The 22,056-nt window shown below is 43.3% G+C and overlaps 1 protein-coding gene across 1 annotated transcript in view; it reads right to left on the bottom strand.

Annotated features, from left to right (window-relative positions):
* Window positions 1–22,056, bottom strand: part of LOC144681396 (uncharacterized) — a 90,588-nt gene that overhangs the window by 54,096 nt on the left and 14,436 nt on the right. Inside the window, exon 2 of the mRNA XM_078542988.1 lies at window positions 2,817–3,087. Within this exon, the coding sequence (XP_078399114.1) occupies window positions 2,817–3,087 (271 nt within the window). The remainder of the gene's footprint in view (window positions 1–2,816; window positions 3,088–22,056) is intronic.

Below are 22,056 nucleotides of genomic sequence, written 5' to 3' on the forward strand. Positions count from 1 at the left end.
GAAATAAATAAAGGGGTACACTGATGGACTTAGATGAAGACAGTTTGAAACAGGCTCATGTGGTGCATAAATGCCAGTAGAGACCAGTTCGATCAGAGGGCCTTTTTTTGTACTCTAGATTCAAGGGCATAGAACTTCCCATCTCCAGATAGTTGTACCCCAGAGAGGAGCACCCCTCAGAAACACCAGTGCACTGACTACGTTGGAATTGCCCGTAAAGTAGGTATTCCGATGGGCAACTCCCCTGTGTCTCGAATTCTCTGAAATTCTGAGTTACAGTCGGAGACTTTGGATGGTTTTGACTCGCTTAGCAGAATAGTTACCCAGCAAAAGTTAGAAGGATTGAAACCAGTTCTAACTCCTGGGTAACAAGACTACTGACTCCCTGACTTCCCACTGGACCCCCTAACATAGTCTCCCATCACCCCACCACCCAACTCCCCACCCAGAAACCCCACCTATCTGCTACCCTACCTCCCACCCACCCACTTGCCACTCTACCCCTTCGCCCACCCAATTGCCACCCTACCCCTTCATCCACTTACCTTACACACTTACCTTCTCTCCAAAACTTCTCAAAGTGGCTTTGGGACCTTTACACTCTCTACTTACTGGAATGCAACAACTAGTGCAATAAAAAGAGGGCAGGACTCAGCTTCCCCCGATGATCCTGCACTATGAAGGATGACTGCCAGACCGGTTTGCTCCGCAACTCTGAAAAAGCCTAGATTGGAAGTCCTGCCCAGAAATGTGGCACCCTATCTTAGGGTGAAAGAAAGGAGCTGAGTGGCAATCTGATAGTGACTGCCACGCCTCAGATAATTCGGCCCATTGTAACTGAGGGCAGAATTTTGCCCTTGGTGGGCGAGCGGGCCCCACTGGCTCGGCGGCGGGCAGACAGCCGACCCCCACTGCCGAAACGGGGCCCGCCGCCATTTTGAGTGGGCGGGCCAATTAAGGCCTGCCCCGCGGGCTGCCCGATAGGAAGCGCTATGCACTTCCTGTGCCGGGGGGAGGGATTCCCCAGCTGTCAAAGTGCGCACTGCTCCCTGAGACTAAGTGCTGTCTCATTTGTCACATGAGATGGGATATGTTAATAAATATAACATTACAATTATTAAAGTTTTTAAACACGAACATGAAACCTCATCCCGCCAGTGGATGAGGTTTCATGTATTATCAGAAGCCCGCTGGGCATCCTGGCCTGCCCGCCAGCCTTAAGCTTGGACGGGCAGGTCCTTTAATTACTTTAAGTACCCTGTCAATGGCCTCAATTGGCCATTGACAGGTCAGCGGGCGGACAGCTGATTTCGCTGTCCACCCGCCTTCCTGAAAACTTAAAGGGACCGGGATGACATCGGGGGTTCCTTCTGACGTCATCCCGCGTCATTTTCCCGTCGGCGAGCGGGCCCCGCCCCCAAATCGCCAACAGGAAAATTCAGGCCCGAATGTGAGTTAATCCATCTGTCTGCCCTTCTTTCCTAGCTTTCTAGCTTTGATTGAGTTCCATTTTTCATTTGTTCATAGATATGTGTGAGAAAAAAATTACAGGCTTGTATTTCAAATTGACCTGTGTCCAAAAAGTCTACCTGGTAGTGGGAAAGGGTTTGTTCACAACATTTGTGCTGAGATGTTACATCCTGAACCTTAGAGCTTTGCTCGAACACATTATGTGCTGCCTTAGATTGGACTTCAGTTGACCAAGATGAGCAGCAGGAGCACCCACAGTCTCCTGGTCACAGACTTATAGCTGCACATCAGAGAGGGGAGCAACAGAGAGGCAGCCAGCAGAGAGAATACCAGTGTCACGATAGTGGATTACAGCCCCAAGTTACTGACAGGCATGTTGAACTTTTTAAAGAACACACGTCTTTTTTAAGACATACAAGCAAAGACATTGAGCAAAAAATGGCTGAGAATGTAAAGTAACCACTTACTGGAAAATTCCTATCTGGATTAAACTGGACTGGCTAGCCCCAAGAGAACATGGAATATCGCACCTAAACGTCAAGGCCTCCTTCAGGCAGAGACACTTGAAAGGAAGAGATGAAATGCAAAAGACTGAACTTTAATCTCTTGTGGTTGCGGAGACAATTGAGAGTGCTTGCCAAATCTCAGCAAACATTCTGTAAATTATGTCTCAGAATATAGGAATGATCTGAGTTGAAAGAAAATGGACTCTAGTTGAAAGATATATTCTTCTTTCCCTTCCAGGTAACAACAAGGAAATGGGTTAAAAAGCTAGCTGCCAACCTGATCTGTGTGTGCTAGTGTGTGCTGTGAGAGTTAGAGCAGAAGAAGATCAACTAGGCATCCCTGCAGCTTGCAGGTAAAAGTCTCTATCTCTCTCCCTCTCTGTTGCTGGAGGCAAGTCAGCAAAGCTACAGTCAAAAAGGAAATAGGACAGCTTCTTCAGCCAACCTGCAGAACCAAGTGTCTCTAAACTAACTGCTAAACTGACAAAGTCAGTTCTACCAGAATCACCCAACTTAAAAGCTGCACGCTTTGCCAACTACTCCTCATGGACAAGCCAAAGACTGATTTGTATATTTTTAAAAACTTTTATTTGGACTCAATTTTTCATTTGTGATCTGTGTGTTGCATTATTATTATTTTTTCTTGGGTTTTTAGTAACTAATAAACTCACTCTTTCTTTGACTCAAGAAAGCCTGGTTAAGTTGTCTCCTTCTAAAACATAAATACATTTGGACTGGGAAAAGGTATCCATGGGGGTAGGGGAACCCTTTTAAATTAACCTCATTGTGACCAACCAAAGGGGTTGAATGAAGAATTGGAGCCAGCTCATTCCTCCTTACCTGGGGGCATAACAAGATTGGGGTCCCATTTGGGAAGTTAACAAATTGGAGGTTCTCACTCGAGGACCGGTCATAACATCACCAGAGAAGGATCCAGTAGAGAGGAAACTATGAACAATGAATGCCATATCACCAGCAGATGTGTGATTGGACAGGCCATCAGCATGCTGTAGATATGATTCAGGTGCCTGGACAGATCTGTAGGTGCCCTTCAGTATGCACCAGCCAGGATGTCCAGGGTGGTCATGGTTTGCAACAGTAAGGTTTGGACCTGCAAGAGGAACAAAGTGAAGAGTTCAGATCCTCTTTTGATTATTCAGATGGTGTGGAGAATGATGAAGAGGAGGTTGATGACATTGCTGCCAAGGATGCCCAGGACACCCACATGAAACAAGGTTCACTTAGGTTACAACAGTAGACGCATGTCACCAGAAAATGCAATGGCCATCCTTCTCCCTTCTCTCCACCCACTAACATACTGACAGAAAGCAGTCCTACAATCAATCAAGTACTTCTTTAAAATCCGCCCATCAATTCATGTCTTCCATTCATCATCACACAAGTTATCATTTACCACTCGATACTCAAGAATGTACAAGACGGGAAAGCGGTGAAAAATAATAACATTCCCATGAGCTAAATAAAGAACAGAAGCTTATCAAAAGAATATTTTCTCAGACACTCATGCACATACCCTTGTGCAACCCCAAAGCTTTATTCTTCCTTTTACTCCAGTTTCTATAGAACAAAGCTGGAGACAAGCTGTTCGGGTCACTGTTCTGACTGCTGAGATGCTCATTACCAATGGCCTCAGGATTTTGGAACCGACTAGGGCCCTGCCAAAGACTGCTCAAGATGCGGAGGGGTGGACTTGACCGTTGAGCAATGAGGTAACTTGTCAGGGGCTGGCTGAGGGGTGAGCTATGGGTGAAAATTTGAAGCGTTTTGAGTGGAGTCCCCACTTCTATGACCCCTTACGCCAATACCCCTATCATGGCCCAGCTGCATTTCACTGCTGTCCATGAGTTTGAGAACACTTTGGTGTAGATCAGTGGGGTGCTGCAGCACTAAGGCTAAGGTATCTGTCAAGCTATTTAAGATGGCAGACATATTGCAATCCAGAGTCTACACAGTGGGTGTTGAAGGCATGTGTGGGCTCATTTGATTGGCGTGTGTGATGGCCCATGGCACTGCCACTCTATCCATGGAAGAACACAGTGTATAGGATGTGATAAATGGACACTTGGACATAGTCAACCTGCTTTTATGAATGGGAGAGCATGTTTCATGAACTTGTTGCAGTTTTTTGAGGGTGTTACCAACAGAATTGATAAAGGGGAGTCGGTGGACATGGTATACTGGGATTTTCAGAAGACTTTTGATGAAGTCCCCGCAGGAGGTTGGTTAGCAAGATTAAAGCACATGGGATAGGTGGTAATATACTGGCACGGATTAAGTATTGATTAACAGACAGAAAACAGAGAGTAGGAATAAACGGGTTATTTTCACATTGGAAGCCTGTGTCTAATGGAGCACCGCAAGGATCAGTACTTGGGCTCCAGCTGTTCACAATATATATTTCAATGATTTGGATGTGGGGACTAAACTTAATATTTCCAAGTTCAAGAAAGACACAAAGTTAGGTGGGAAAGTGTGTGGTGAGGAAGATGCAAAGTGGCTTAGAGGGCATTTAGACATTCTTAGTGAGTGGGCAAGAACATGGCAGATGGAATATAATGTGGAAAACTGTGAGGTCATCCACTTTAGTAGGTGGAACAGATGTGTAGAGTATTTCTTAAATGGTAAGAGATTAGAAAGTGTAGATGTACAAAGGGAAGTGGGTATCCTCATCAATAAGTCACTGAAAGCTAACATGCAGGTGCAGCAGGCAATTAGGAAGGCTAATGGTATATTAGCCTTTATTGCAAAAAGATTTGAGTACAGGAGTAGCAAAGTCTTGCTTCAATTGTACAGAACCTTGGTTAGACCGTACCTGGAGTACTGTGTGCAATTTTGGTCCCGTTAACTTAGGAAGTGTCCTGGCCAAAAGCCAGGAAGGAAAATATTTATATATATCTAAGTCAGCTGGGCTACTTTATATTTTTTTCTCTATTTTTCAAAATGGATAATTGATGGGCTGATAAAAATGGCTGCAGCTGATCACATGCTGGTTTCTGGAAGATTCTAAGCTGTTCCAATGGACAAGGGACACCTCATCATCCTGGAATGTGACTTGTATTGCATAAACATTCCAGCCAAGCCAACACAAAGGATTTGTAGACAATAGGTCTGCACCAGCCAGCTGTGGAAAAAGGTAGAGCTATTTGTGACTCCTATGCTGTGCTAATGGCCCCACCATTACCTGCTCCATAACACAATGGGTTTCAACCAGGCACCTCATTAGCTGAATAGCTCAACCCAAAACAACCCTGTCACATGACTGAGACTTGAGCTGTTTGAATTGATTAATTAAACAGCTCTTGAATGTTATCATCGCTCCTGGTTTGACCTCAGAAGAGAAGCAGGACTCCAGGCAAGCAGCCTGCCCCTGTCTACCATTCTACCATTCAACAGTTAGCTGCAGAAAGTGCTTTGTCCAGATCAAAGGCCTGGCCCTCATCTACACTGTGAACTACTAGAACCTTGGAACATCTGTATCTATGCCATCAAGACTAATTCACCTCTACGTGCCATCTCCCACCATGGAAGTTCTCACTTCTGGAAAGTTGGATCGCCCTGCAATAGATCAGCCTGCTAACCTCTGAAGGAATACGCCACTGGACTTTTGATTCTGTACTCTGGACACACATGAAACAATAGCTCTTATTTTTCTGTCGTGGTGTTGCCCTGTGCCCCTTTCTTTTCCTTATCCCTCTTTTATTGTATGAGTGCAAAAAGGTGTGGACATTGCGAAACCCCTTTCCCGCGTTTTGTGTGTGTAGAATAAATGAACCCTCTTATTTTACCTTATTTTGAGTTTGCTGTGGAGTTACTAATAGAAGGTTGGATGACTCCAAAACTGAAGGGTTGAGGAAAATAAGCCACCACTTATAAAGGGGGAAATCAAAAATCAAAAATACCTTTCTGTTTATGGATGGGTAGTGAGAGGAGAAGCCAGGGCTGTTTAAATTAATTCCCCTCTGGTCCATAACAGAAGGATATTATTACCATAGAGGGAGTGTAACGAAGGTTCACCAGACTTGTTCCTGGGATGGCAGAACTGTCTTATGAAGAGAGATTGAGGAAACTGGGCCTGCATTCTTTAGAGTTTCGAAGAATGAGAGGTGATCTCATTGAAACCTACAAAATGCTTAAAGGGATAGACAGGGTAGATGCAGGTGAGATGTTTCCCCCAGTTGGGGAGCCTAGAACCAGATGACACATTTTCAAAATAAGAGGGAAGTTATTTAGGACCGAGATGAGGAGAATTTTTTTTACTCAGAAGGTTGTGAATCTTTGGAATTCTCTACTCCAGAGGGCTGTGGAATCCCAATCATTGAGTATGTTTATAGCAGAGTCTGACAGATTTTGAAATACCAATGACATAAAGGCATATGGGGATAGTGTGGGAAAAAGTCATTGAAGTGAATGATCAGCCATGATCGTATTGAATGGTGGAGCAGGCTCAATGTGCTGAACGGCCATTTCTATGTTCTTCAGTGGCCAGCAAGATCACCTCGCCTCATGTTTGAGGTGAACTCCTCCAGTCTCTCTGTCAATATCAGTTTGAATGCCTGTCAGACTATCACACATTGGCTGCTGCTGCTCAATGGTCCTCTTCACTGATAGCCTCTGAGGTACAGCACATGTGACCAACTTAGCAGAACTCGGAGATGGCTGTGCTCTTTGATGCAAACTGCCCACTGCAGACCAAGTCTCCACCGTCTGCTCTTACTCACGTGTGAAGTGTAAATCACAAAGTGAAAATCCACTATCTGTCTTATTAGTCCCCCTGAAGTGTGAGTACCTAAGCTAGTGCCTGGTCTGAATGAGTCCTGAGATGATGACATTGAAGGACTCAGCTCCTCTGAGGAATCATTGCTGGTGATCCCCCTCCCACACACTGCTGCTGTATTTGTGAAGTCTATGTTTAAGCTAAAAGAATCAATTAACCCTGGAAATGTAAAAATGTTGCAAGTAATCATTCTGAACAATATCATATTTGACTTGCTGGAAAAATGTCAACAACACTGTATGATATACGGGCAGTTTTTACTTAACTGTGTCACCAGGTAGCTGGGATCTTCCTGTCTCCCCATTTCTGAAAAGCAGGGACACAGAAATGCCATTTAATTCCAGTGTCTCCTCCACTGCAGTTGCGCGGTGTGTGATTTGCAGATGATCTGCTCTGGTTTACTCGCTCTCCTCGGTGATCTGTGCTTTCTTCTCATACAAGGAGGGAAAGAAGTGACCAAAGCATGAATGGTATATATTCATCCAATGGATGGAGTCCATTTAGTGAGGGTAACTATGAAGGGGAGGCATGACATTGCACAAGAGTGAGGGTGAATAAGTGGTGGATGGATAGATGGGAAACTCTTTCGAGTTATCAACAGTCACAGATTGCAACTCATTCGAGTACAATCACAGTTCTTGGTTTCCGGGAGTGGGACATGAACCCACAACCCTCTAATTCAAAGGCGAGGGTGCTATGAACTGAGCCACAGCTGACACCTCGGATAGATGGGAATATGAAGAAGTGCATAGACAGAGAAGATTGGATGCACCTGAAAGGTGGGTGGGTGTGAGCAGTGATGTGATAGTAGAGGCTTGAGAAAGCAGAGTGAGGGACCGGAGGTGATGTGCGCAGCAGGATGTAGGTGAATGTACAACTGTACTTATCTTTCCTGAACTGCTTAGGTCATTAAGCCACTTTCTTCATTGGATCCAGGAGTATGGCACCTGCTGCTGACATCCTCTTCAACCTCTAACCTCACCCTCTTTGTCTCAGCAGTAGGCTTCTTCCTCCCATTACTAGCAAGAGAATCTCTCTCCTCTTTACAGCCCCTGCAGCACCCCCAGGAGGCATCATAATACGGATTTAAATAGCATATAAATTCAGCTAGCAAACTCAGTTTAGTCTAGGACTGAGTGCGTGCAGTTGTTGGGTAAGAAAGTCTATAAATTTTTATTTTGTACAAATCTAATTTAGCTTGTAGTTGGCATTAAACTGAAATGCAGTTTAAGTTCTGTAGTTGCCAGCCTTAAGCAGGGTTTTTTTTTCAGAAGCAAGGTTTTTTTTCAAGGGTTCCAGTGAAAGAGCAACTTAATTAAGAACCAGCTGAAACTGGATCCTCATTAAGTGACTCAGGTAGGCCTTTTGTGTTAGAAGCTTATATAAGTAGCCAACTTGCTTTCTTTTTGCCTGAACATTTTCAGCCTCCAGAAATTGATTCTTGCTCTGCCGCAGGAGATGAAGCTGGTTAATTGGTGAGTATCTGGTAAGTGATTAAGGTTTATTCTATTCCTAAGTATATTTTGAGTGGGAGAGGATAAAAGGCACAGATTGAAAGGCCAACCTGCAGCGAGACCAGCAGTGGAGTGACATCGTGAACCACAACGTGATGTGAGTGCAGGGAAAGCAGCTGATTGGTGAGTAGGATTGGTGAGTATTTCTAGTCTTTAAAGTAAAAGTAAGGTCTTTAGTTTGTGTTTAGATTTCTATTTTTTTTTTCTCTTTAAAAAAAAAGCTTCTTAAATGTAAGATTGATACTAGAGTAAAAAAATAATTACAATACAGTGTAAAGAGCAGGATGTCTTCAAGTATAAAGAGCAGGGATACTAGAGTAATTAATTAATTAAATAAAACACGATAGTGATGGCAGGATGGGTGATGTGTTGCTGCTGCAGCATGTGGGAGCTGCTGGACGCCAAAGAGATCCAGAGCGAACACATCTGTAGTAAGTGTTTGCAGCTCGAGGAACTTTGAATCTGAGTTGAACAGTCTGAGCTGTAGACATTGCGCCCCATCAGGGAGGGGGAAAGCTACCTGGACACATTGCTCCAGGAGGCGGTCACACCCCTCAGGTCAGGTAATTCAAATTTGGTCTCTGATCAGGGACAGGAGGGTGTGACTGCAGGTGAAGCAGGTATGAGGACCCAGGGGGTAGCGTTCAAGGAGCCTCAGCCCCTGCAACTGTCCAACAGTTACGAGGTTTTAGCAAGCTGTGTGGACAAGGGCGGGGACTGCAGGGAGGTTGAGGGAACTGACCGTGGCACAGTGGTACTGGGAGCCATTCAAGTTGGGGGAGGAAATAGGAAGAAAGTAGTGGTAGGGGACAGTATAATTAGGAGAATAGATACTGTTCTCTGCGACCATGAGTCCTGAAGTCTGTGTTGCCTGCCCAGTGCAGGGGTAAGGACACCTCCTCATGGCAGGAGAGGAACTTGGAGTGGGAGGGGAGGGATTCAGTTGTTGTCATCCACATTGGTACCAACAACATTGATAGAACTAGAAAGGAGATCCTGCTGAAAGAATTTGAACACTCACTTAGGAGCTAAATTAAAAAGCAGAACCTCCAAGGTAATAATCTCGGGATTACTATCTGAGCCACGGGTAAACATAGATTAGGGTAAATAAAGTCAAGGAGTTAAGTGCATAGCTCAAAGGAATGAAAGGAATGGGTTTCAGTACATGGGGCACTGGCACCAGTGCTGTGGTAGAAGCGACCTGTTCCGGTGAGACGGGCTTCACTTGAACTGTGCTGCGACCAGTGTTCTAGCGAATCGAATAAATAGGGCTGGAGAGTGGGCTTTAACTAAATAGAGGAATGGAGGGTTCTGGAGAGGGGATACATAGGCTAACAAAGCAAAAGGATATGGCAGCATTGCAGGGCAGCTATTTAAGTAATGATACAGAGTGTGACAGGACGGGATAGAATGTACAAACAAAAAAACTGCAGCAGAGGGGGAAAAACTGGTAAAAAGGCAAAATTAATGGCTCTTTACTTAAATGCACGTTGTATTCAGAACAAAATAAATGAATTAACAGCAAAAGTAGAGGTTAATGGGTATGACCCATATGGAGACATGGGCCAGAATTTTCCTGTCGGCTATTTTGGATCTGGTAATGTGTAATGAGGCAGGTTTAATAAATGATCTCAGAGTAAAAGGTCCCCTAGGAAACACTGACCATAACATAGTAGAATTTAGCATTCAGTTTGAGAGTGAGAAACTTGGGTCGGAAACAACTGTGCTAAACTTAAATAAGGGTAATTTCAAAGGAATAAGGGCAGCGTTGGCTGGAATGGACTGAGAAAGGAGTTTAGCAGAAAAGATGGTTGATGATCAATGGCAGACATTTAAGAAAATAGCTCATGACTCACAACAAATATATATCCCAGTGAGGAAGAAGGATTCTAGGCAGGAGATAAACCAAACATGATTAACCAAGGAAGTGAAGGATAATATCAAATGGAAAGAAAACCATACAATGCGGCAATGGTTATTGGTAAGCCAGAGGATTGGGTAAGTTTTGAAAACCAACAAAAGATGACCAAAAAATAGAGGGAGAAAATAAACTTTGAGGGTAAACTAGCAACTAATATAAAAATGGACAGTAAGGGATTCTGTAAATATATAAAAAGGAAGAGTGAGGCCAAAGTGAACATAGGCCCCTTAGAGAATGTGGCTGGGGAAATAATAATGGGGAACCAGGAAATGGCAGAGGAGGTGAATAAATAGTTTGCATCAGTCTTCACGGTAAAAGACACTGATAACATTCCAAAAATACTAAATAATCAAGGGACAGAAGGGGGGAGTAAATAAATATAACTATCACTAGAGCAAAAAGTACTAGAGAAACTAAGGAGCCAAAGGCCGATAAGTCCCCTGGACCTGATGGTTTGCATCCTAGGACATTAAAGGAAGTAGCTACAAAGATAGTGATAGTAATCTTCCAAGAATCCTTAGATTCTGGAAAGGTCCAGGGGATTGGAAAACTGCCAATGTAACACCCTTATTTAAAAAGGGAGGGAGACAAAAACAGGTAACATAGGCCATTTAGCTTAACATCTGTCATTGGGAAGATGTTACGGTCTGTTATAGAGGATGTAAAAGCAGAGCATTTAGAAATACAAAATATAATCAAGCAGAGTCAGCATGGCTTCATGAAGGGGAAATCATGGTTGACCAATTCATTCGAATTCTTTGAGGAGGTAAGAAGCAGGGTAGATAAAGGGGAACTAGTAGATGTAACATATTTGGATTTCCAAAAGGCATTTGATAAGATACTGCACATAGGCCAGGCTCTCCCAGTTGGCGAGCGGGGTCGGGGCCCGCTTGCCAACGCGTAAAATGACGGGATGACATCAGGTGGAACTCCTGATGTCACCCCGCTCCATTTAAATTTTCAGGTAGGCAGGGGCTCAGCAGAATCATCTATGCGCCCGCTGACGTGTCAATGGCCAATACAAAATCATTAAAGTAATTAGTGGATCTGCCCGTCCAACCTTAAGGGCAGGATGAGGTTTAATGTAGGTTTTTAAAAATGTAATAAAAGTGCCTTTGAAAGTGATGGACATGTCCCAACTCATGTGACAGTGTCACATGAGGGGACATGTCAGGGAAATATTTTTTTCTATTTTTAATATCTTTCAATGTGGTGCCAATCTCCCTGAGGCAGCACTTAGCCTCAGGGAGATGAGTGCTCCCATTTGTGTGCATGCATGAAAGAGTGCACTCTCGGCTTAGGGAATCCCCCCACCCCCAACCCCCGCCCGCACAGGGAGGGCATAGCGCTTCCTTGCAGATGTCACGTTGGGCAGGCCTTAATTGGCCCGCCCATGTAAAATGGCGGCGCACCCCCGATCAGAGGCGTGCCTCCACGCACCCGCTCTTGAACATCCCCCCCCACAATGGGGGGGGGCGAAATTCTGCCTATGAGGCTACTTATAATACTGGTGTTGGGGTTAGTATCTTAGCATGGATAGAGGATTGGCTAACTAATAGAAGACAGAGTTGGGATAAGGGGGGCATTTTCAGGATGGCAACCTGTAACTAGTGGAGTACCACCAGGGATCAGTGCTGGGGCCACTATTATTTGCGATATATATTAATGATTTGGATGAGGGAAGTGAATGCACTTTAGCCAATATTGCGGATGACACAAAAATAGGTGGGAAGGCAAGTGGTGAGGATGACATAAGGGGTTGACAGAGGGATATAGACAAGTTAAGTGAGTGGGCAAAAGCTTGGCAGATGGAATATAATGTGGGAAAATGTGAAGTTATGCACTTTGGCAGGAAGAATAAAAGAGTTGAATATTATTTAAATGAAGAATGACTGCAGAAAACTGCAGCACAGAGGGATTGGGGGTCCTCATGCATGAATCACAAAAAGCTAGCATACAAGTTCAGCAGGTAATAGGGCAAGCAAATGGAATGTTGGCCTTTATTTCAATGGGAATGGAGCATAAAAGTAGGGAAGTCTCACTAAAACTATACAAGGCACTAGTTAGACCACACCTAGAATACAATGAACAGTTTTGGTCCCCTTATCTAAGGAAAGATATAGTGGCATTGGAGGCAGTCCAGAGAAGGTTCACTAGGTTGCTCCTGGGAATGAAGAGATTTCCTTACGAAGAGTGGTTGTGTAGGCTGGGCCTGTGCTCATTGGAGTTTAGAAGAATGAGAGGTGACCTTATTGAAACATGTAAGATTCCCAGGGGGCTTGACAGGGTAGATGTTGAGAGGTTGTTTCCCCTTCTGGAAGAGTCTAGGACCAGAGGGCATAATCTCAGAGTAAGGGGTTACCCATTTAAGACAGATGAGGAGGAATTTCTTCCCTCAGAGTGTAGTGAATCTGTGGAATTCTTTACCGCAGAGGGCTGTAGAGGCTGGGTCGCTAAGTATATTCAAGGCTTAGGTAGACAGATTTTTAATCAGTAAGGAATCAAGGGTTATTTGGAAAAGGCAGGAAAGTGGAATTGAGGATTATCAGATCAGCCATGATCTCATTGAATGGTGGAGCAGACTCGATGGGCTGAAAGGCCTACTTCTGCTCCTTATGTTTGTTTCACTGAACGGGACATAGCCTTTGCCAATCTAGACTCCATTCTGACATGAGTCTAACAGCCATTTCTAACTTCTTCAATCTACATATTTGGATTGTCCCTTTAAGAATACCAACTACAACCTGCATTTATATAGTGCCTTTAATGTATTAAAATGCCCCAAAACACCTCTCAGGAATATAATTTGACACTGAGCCACATAAGGAGATGTTAAAGTAGATGCTTTAAGGAGGTGGATTTTAAGGGGCATGTTAATGGAGGAAAGAGAGGTGGGGAGGTGGAGAGGTTTAGAGAGGGAATTCTAGGCTTAGGGCCTTTGCAGGATTGCCAATGGTGCAGCAGTTAAAATCGGGGGTGCATAAGAAGCCAGAATCCGAGGAGTGCAGATATCTCAGTTGTAGGACTGGAGGAGCTTACAGAGATAGGGAGGGGAGAGGCCATGGAGATTTTGAAAACAAGGATGAGAATTATTAAAGCAAAGCATTGCTTAACTGGAAACCAGAGTTGAGATTGCATCACGCAGGTTTGCATCACAACTGGTTTTGCTAGTTGGAAGGAAACATTGAAGTAAAATGATAACGAGGTGGCTGAATTTAAAAAGCCAGTCTTAGGCATACTACACTTACTTCAGGGTAAGTGTTCTATCAAATCCTACACTCTCCTATAGTATATTGCAGAAATAAATTCAGGGCCATTCATTCTTTTGCCAATAGAATTTACAGTAGAAATTACAATTGGCACTGTTTTCATTTGTATGCTCTTTTAGACATGTGTTATCCTGTTCAGCAGCATTACAGCTGTGTTAAAATAATGCAGAGAGGAATTTGGTACAAACATGTTACGCGATTCTACATGAACGCAAGAGGTTATAATTCTTACCCCGATTATTTTTTTTCTGATATGTACAACAGCAACTTTGTAAACATTGGTTTTATACACTCGTAAACTCTGCTGCCCATTTCCTAACTTGCTTCAGGTCCCATTCATCCATTACCTGGGATCGCTAGCTGACATTGGCTTTTGGTCCAATAATACCTCAATTTTAAAATTCACACCCTTTTTTTAAATCCTTCCCTGGCCTCGGCCCTCCTTATCTCTGTAACGTCCTAGCCCAACAACATTCAGCGCTCCTCTAATTCTAGCCTCTTGTGCATCCCTTTTTTTTGCCTCACTATTAGTGCCACTCCTTCAGTTGCCTTGTCCCTAAGCTGTGGAATGCCCTCTTTAAATCATTCCATCTCTCTATCTTTCACTCTTCCTTGACACTCCTTATAACCTACCTCTTTGATCATTTGGTCACCTATCATAACATTTCTTTCTGCCCCTTGGGATCCTTTCTCTGTTAAAGTTGCTATATAAATGCAAACTGTTGTTGTTACACCATCAATGAAATGCCGATTGGCCATGTCCAATCACCTCACACTCACTCTAGAATTATTTTCCAAAATCCTTCTCTCTCGACGTTCAAAATTTGCCTCACTGTCTCACTAACTCTATATTTGGTCACCTTTCCCCTAGCGTCCTGTTGTGATCTTTTGTCCTGTCAAAAGCACTCTACACTTGTAAGCTTTTGTTGTGAGTCGTTGATCAAAATAATCGAACTCAGCCGGTTTAGCAGAAAAAAGCTGTCAAGTGGTTTTCAGTGGAATGTGCCCGCCAATTGTCTGGGTAATGTGTCCGATGAAGACTCCAATATGAAATAAATAATTTTTACTTCCATCATTCCACACCCACACCCTGCACATGTACACTCAGCTGTATTAGGATGCTGCTCACAAGTCCTTATTTTATTTCCCCACCCATTCACTTCAGTTTAACTTATCTTTAAAAGTGCTTCAAATGAACCTATCAACGCCGCCTAAGTAACTTGCCTTTTGGAAATTCTGCTTTGGGCTAGATTTTTTGTGCGTTCAGAATAGGGGAATCTGTTTTCACTTAAATATTTTTACCAAGTGATAACCACAGGAATTAGAATCAGATTGTGTTTACATTTCAAAGATTGGCTTCTATACTCACAGCAATCTAATAGAATTTGCTGCTGTAATTTTGATCCAGTAAAGAAAGCTGATAATCTCCCAACAGTGGAAAGTGAAGAAAAGCTTAGAAAAGTCTGCATTTCAAACTAAGAAAGGGAAAGTTTGACAAGTGGAACTTTGATTTGGGCGGAAAAAGACATCAAAAATCTTGATGTCCGTGAAAACATTATTATTCCTTTTCAAATTTCAATGTGTTTTCTATTTTAAGTGCACCTCTGAGCTATGCTTCTTATCCTTAATTTCTGATCCTGGCTGCATTTGCTGCAAAGACCTACCTAACTCCTAACAAAAATAAGCTTTCAATTAAAAAAATGATCCGAGCATGGAGAAAACGTCATTGAAATTATTGCCTCGTCCTTAGATTTTCCTCATCCCCATCAGTCTTAAACAGGTTTCAATATATTACCAAGCAAATATTTTTTTATTCGTTCATGGGATGTGGGAGTCGCCGGCTAGGTCAGCATTTATTGCCCATCTCTAGTTGCCCTTGAGGAGGTGGTGGTGAGCTGCCTTCTTGAACGGCTACAGTCCATGTGCTGTAGATACACCCACAGCGCTGTTAGGGAGGGAGTTCCAGGATTTTGGGGGTGCTCTTGTTTACATTCATAGATGTATCAGAGAGGTCACAGAGGCATTGCACACAAGGAGAGGGGACTTCATCCTTTCCTCTCTGAGGAGGGAACAGCAGGATAAAATGGCACGTGGACTTGCCAGGATACCTGGCTTCCCGATGATGCAGAATGCTATCAACTGGACAGATGTGGCTCTCTGGCCTATGACGTTAATGGGGAGCAATGCAGGAATTGCAAGGACTACCACTCTGAGTTTGCAGTTGGTGCGACCGCAACAAGGAGTTCATCCTGGTGAACACCACTATCCTGGCAGCATCCAGTCCACAAAATTGCACATCTTTGGGGCTCCAAGGCACACCAGAGTTTGGCTGATCAGTGACAAGGGCTATCCCTCCCCATGCACTGCTTATGACCCCGTTACGCCAACCCACTATGTGAGGCCAGACAGCTTTTAGTGAAAGCCATGGAGCCATTTGCAACACCATGGAGCAAGCCATTGGCCTGCACAAGCAATGGTTTCACTGCTTAGATCAGTCAGGGAGATCTCTGCAATATACACTCAAGAGAGTATCAATGTTTGTGTTATTGTGGGGCATCCTCCATAACCTTGTGATTCCGAGGGTACTGAGATTCTAAGGACTACTTGGGAGGAAAAAGAGGATGAGGAGGATGGATAAAGGGGAACAAGTAGATGTAATATATTTGTATTTCCAAAAGGCGTTCGATAAGGTACCGCACATAAGGCTACTTAACAAGATAAGAGCCCATGGTGTTGGGGGTAGTATATTAGCATGGATAGACAATTGGCTAACTAATAGAAGACGAGTTGGGATAAGGGGGGCATTTTCAGGATGGCAACCTGGTAACAGAGATCAGTGCTGGGGCCACAATTATGTAATATATATATTAATGACTTGGATGAGGGAAGTGATTGTACTATCACCAAGTTTGTGGATGACACAAAAATAGGTGGGAAGGCAAATGGTGAGGATGACAGAGTCTACAGAGGGATATAGTAGTTAAGTAAGTGGGCAAAAACTTGGCAGATGGAATATAATGTGGGAAAATGTGAGGTTATGCACTTTGGCAGGAAGAATAGAGGAGCTGAATATTATTTAAATGGAGAAACACAGCAGAAAACTACAGCACAGAGGGATTTGGGGGTCCTTGTGTATGAATCCCAATAAGCTAGCATACAAGTTCAGCAGGTAATAGGGAAGACAAATGAAATGTTGGCCTTTATTTCAAAGGGAATGGAGTGTAAAAGTAGGGAAATCTTACTAAAACTATACAAGGCACTAGTTAGACCACACCTAGAATACAATGAACAGTTTTGGTCCCCTTATCTAAGGAAAGATATACTGGCATTGGAAGCAGTCCAGGGAAGGTTCACTAGGTTGATTCCGGGTATGGAGGGGTTTTCTTATGAGGAGAGGTTGAGTAGGTTGGGCCTGTACTCATTGGAGTTTATAAGAATGAGAGGCAACCTTATTGAAATATAAGATTCTTAAGGGGCTTGACAGGGTAGATACTAAGAGGCTGTTTCCCCTTCTGAGAGAGGCTAGGACCAGGGGGCATGATCTCAGAGTAAGGGGTCACCCATTTAAGACAGATGAGGAGGAATTTCTTCTCTTAGAGGATAGTGAATCTGTGGAATTCTTTACCGCAGAGGGCTCTAGAGGCTGGGCCGTTATGTATATTCAAGGCTGAGATAGACAGACAGATTTTTTAATCAGTAAGGGAATCAAGGGTTATGGGGAAAAGGCAGGAGAGTGGAATTGAGGATTATCAGATCAGCCATGATCTCATTGAATAGAGGAGCAGACTCGATTTGCCAAATGCCTTACTTCTGCTCCTACATCTTATGGTCTAGGAGGAGGAGCAACAGGAGGAGGAGGAGAAGGAAAAGACCAGGAAGAGACAGGGAAGAGATCACACCCACAACTTGCATTAATTCAACCCTGTAATTACTGACAATTTTCTACATAGATGGTAACCATATACACTCTAACCACAAGGCTATTATCTATCATCTTTAAGACTTTAATTTCCCCTGGCAATGCATTGTTTAACACATTTATATATAATTTCTTTGTGCATTATTAGGTTGCAGCCATTAACCCACTTAAAGTAAAAGTGGGTCTATTAGATGTTGCATTGCCAGGGAAAAAGATACGCTTAACGTTAAAACAATTTTCCAAAGTTTTCCCAGGTTGAATCAAAAAAATTCTACTCTATTAACATTGATATCCATGAAACCTATATGCTTTTGTTCTTTATAGTTCAGATGTGAGCCAATGTACCCCTGAGTGTGAGAGGAAGTACAGCAAAGAACCATATGGTACATTATTAGAAGAAGAAACAAAGGAGAAAGAACAAAATCTGCTACAGAATATAAGGGATATGGCATTGTCAGAAGTGCCATCTTACGGATGAGATGCTAAACTGAAACCCAGTTATAGTTCAGGTGGATATAAAAGGTCCCTTGCATTACTCAAAGAAGAACAAGGAGTTCATTTGGTGTCTTGGCTAACATTCGCTTCCCCCCCCGACCCCCAAGCACCACCAAAACAGAATCACTGGTCACTCAGCTCATTTGCTCTTTGTGGAATGTTGCTGTGCTGAAATTGTTATGCCTTCCTTTTTAACAACAGTTATTACCCTTCAAAATTCATTGGATGTGATGTGCTTTGGGCTATGTTACAAATGCAGAACGCCCTGTATACATGCAAATTTTTATGACCCACACTTATAATGGAATATTTTGCATAACTTACATTATTTTGAAGAAGTAAAGGGGAGATCTCCCATTGTCCTGACCAGTATTTATCCCTCAACCAACATCACTAATGAATAGATTATATGGTAATTATCATATTGATGTTTTTGCAAGTATTCTGTGTACAAACTCTCAACAGTGATTACACTGCAAAGTAATTAATTGATTGTTACATGCTTTGGGATCTCATGAGGCCATGAAAACCAACATGTAAATGCTCATCTTTCTTTCACAATGTTTGAAGGTTTCTAATTCCGTAAAGTAAAGACAATGGTAATATGAAAAATCTAAATTTAAAATAAAATTTGCAGTTCTATTCCAGAAAAGGAGATATAGTGCAATGTCAAAATACCATTCTCAGTGGGTTAGCCTATGTTTTAAGTTTTCTAACCACACGCAGTGATGCTGAAACAGATATTGATATTACAGTGAGTAATCTATTCAGTTGCTTGGGGACATGGCGGTGTTGTGGTAATGTCACTGGATTAACAATCTAGAGATGCAGACTAATGTCTAAGGGCCAGGATTCAAATCTCACATGGCAGCTGGTGGAATTTAAATTCAGTCAATATAATATCTGGAATTGAAAGCTAGTCTCAATATTGGTGACCATGAAGCTATCATGAAGCTGGTTCATTAATGTCCTTTGAGGAAGGAAATCTGCTATTGTTACCCAGTCTGGCCTACATGTGATTCCAGAACCAGAGCAATGTGGTTGACTCTTAACTGTCCCCTGAATTGGCCTAGCAGCCATTCAGTTCAAGGGTGAGTAGGGGTTGGCAACAAATGCTGGCCTTGCCAGTGATGCCCACATCCTTTGAGAGAATAAAGAAAGAAAATATTATATCTTATGTCTATCCCTTCACAGCTAAAATTAAACACGTAAAATGTGATTAAAATAATCCGAATTTCTGTTCTTTCCTCTAACTGTTTTCTCTTTCTCTTTCATTTTTTATTATTATTTTATCATTTACTTTATTTTTCTTGTTCCAAATAAGTGTGGATGCATTGCACCTTGCACTTATCCAATTTAACCTGTTCTAACAGATTATTCCTTGAAGTTAAAAATGCCTTCATTTCCTTGCTTTCTGAGCCTCTTGGGTCCAACTATCCATTTTAAATGTGGAAGGAATATCGAATACCTCCACACACCCACCCCTCCCCCCACCCCCTCATTGTAAAGTAAGAAGTGGGGATGTTCACTGATTATTGCACAATGTTCAGCACCATCCACGACTCCTCAGACATTGAAGAGCCTGTGCCCATATACAGGACAACTTTTAGGCTTGGGCTGATAAGTGACGAGTAACATTTGCACCACACAAGTGCTAGGCAATGACCATCTCTTACAAGGGAGAATATAACTATTGCCTCTTGACATTCAATGGCATGTTGATAGTGGGGCATTGAATGCCCCACTATGAACACCCTGGGGGTTACCATTGACCAGAAACTGAACTGGAACCATCCATCTAAACACTGTGGCTACAAGAGCAAGTCAAAGACTGTGAATCCTGTGGAAAATAACTCACTCCTGACTCCCCAAAGCCTGTCGGTCATTTACAAGGCACAAGTCAGGACTGTGATGGAATACTATCCACTTGCCTGGATGAGTGCAACTCCAACACTCAAAAAGCTCAACACCATCCAGGACAAAGCAGCCCGCTTGACTGGCACCCCATCTACCTCCTTCAATATCCACTCCATTCACCATTGACACACAGTGGCAGCAGTGTGTAGCATCTACAAGGTGCACTGCAGTAACTTACCAAGGTTCCTTCAACAGCACCTTCCAAACCCGTGATCTCCACACACCATACTGACTTGGAACCATATCGCCATTCCTGCACTGTTGCTGGGTTTAAATCCTGGAACTGCCACCCTAACAGCACTGTGGGTGTACCTACACCACACAGACTGCAGCGGTTCAAGAAGGCGGCTCACCACCACCTTTTCAAGGGCAGTTAAGGATGGACATTAAAAATGCTGGTCTACCCAGCGACACCCGCGTTCTGTTAAAGAATGAAAAAGACCTTGAAGATGAACAAGGTCGTATAATGCCAGGTCAATCTTTGGTGCAATTTTTGGACATCAAACAGAATCTCACCAGCACTAATATCATAAGCAACAGGTACACCCAGAATATCTTTCTTCATAACATTGAGAGGCTCAACACGTTTATTACAAAACACTTTCCTCACTGTCTCCGTATTCCTCTGGGTTTAGCTCTCCAAGATGCTAACATCCAGAGTTTAACTCCTCATTTAGTACTACATGTTTGGCATATTGCCACTGCAATGTACGATTTTGTTTCTTCATGATTTTCACAAAAGGAAGGCTAGCATTTATCTGGCACCTTTCATGACCTCAGAAAATCTCAATGTGCTTTACAGCTAATTAAATACTTTTAAAATCTGTCATTGTTGTAATGTGGGAGCTGCAGCAGCCAGGCTGGGTAGGGCAACTCCCACAGGCAGCAATGTGATAATGACCAGATAATCTGTTTTTAATGATGTCAGTAGATGGAGAAATTCTGGCCAGGACACCAGGGAAAACTTCCTTGCTTTTCTTTGAGAAGTGTCACAAGATCTTTTACGCCTTCATAAGACAGTTTATGGGGCCTCGGTTTCACATCTGATTTGAAAGATGGCATCTGTGACAGTGCTGCATCCCCCTGTATTGCAATAAAAGGCCAGTCTACATTGCGTGTCAAATCTCTGGGCTGGCACTTGGACCCATGATATTTTGTCTCAGAGGTAAGAGTACTACCACTGACCATGATATTTAAAAGGATAATGTTGCAATGGTTAAATGGAGCTGACCAAATCAAAACAGCTCTTGAGACAAATGGCAAACTTTTTTTTATTCATTCACGGGATGTGGGCATCACTGCCTGGGCCAGCATTTATTGCCCATCCCTAATTGCCCTTGAGAAGGTGGTGGTGAGTTGCCTTTTTGAACCACTGCAGTCCCTGTGGCGTAGATACACCCACAGGGCTGTTAGGGAGGGAGTTCCAGGATTTTGACCCAGTGACTATGAAGGAACGGCGATATATTTCCAAGTCAGGATGGTAAGTGGCTTGGAAGGGAACTTCCAAGTGGTGGTGTTCCCAAATATGTCTGCTGCCCTTGTCCTACTAGATGGTAGCAGTCATGGGTTTGGAAGATGCTTTCTAAGGAGCCTTGGTGAGTTCCTGCAGTGCACCTTGTAGATGATACACACTGTTGCTACTGTGCGTTGTGGTGGAGGGAGTGAATGTACGTGAATGGGGTGCCAATCAAGTGGGCTGCTTTGCCTTGGATTGTGTCCAGCTTCTTCAGTGTTGTTGGGGCTGCACTCATCCAGGCAAGTGGAGAGTATTCCATCACATTCCTGACTTTTGCCTTGTAGATGGTGGACGGGCTTTGCGGAGTTACTTGCCACAGGATTCCTGGCGTCTGACCTGCTCTTGTAGCCACAGTATTTATGTGTCTAGTCCAGTTCAGTTTCTGGTTAATGGTAATCCCAAGGATGTTGATAGTGGAGGATTCAGCAATGGTAATGCCATTGAATGTCAAGGGGTGATGGTTAGATTCTCCCTCTCTTGTAGGAGATGGTCATTGCCTGGCATTTGTGTGACACGAATGTTACTTGCCACTTGTCAGCCCAAGCTTGGATATTGTCCAGGTCTTGCTGCGTTTGGACATGGACTGCATTTATTAGCTGTAGTTCGAAGTGTGAAAACCACGTTAAAAATTGTACAATGACTGATGTTTAGTACTTTTGAAGTATAATTACTTTATTAATGCACAGCAAGCTCCCAGAAACAGCAATCATGCCTGCTATTATGTCTGTCAGCAC

Source organism: Cetorhinus maximus, chromosome 6 (assembly GCF_964194155.1).
Source record: "Cetorhinus maximus chromosome 6, sCetMax3.hap1.1, whole genome shotgun sequence".
Taxonomy (NCBI): Eukaryota; Metazoa; Chordata; class Chondrichthyes; order Lamniformes; family Cetorhinidae; genus Cetorhinus; species Cetorhinus maximus.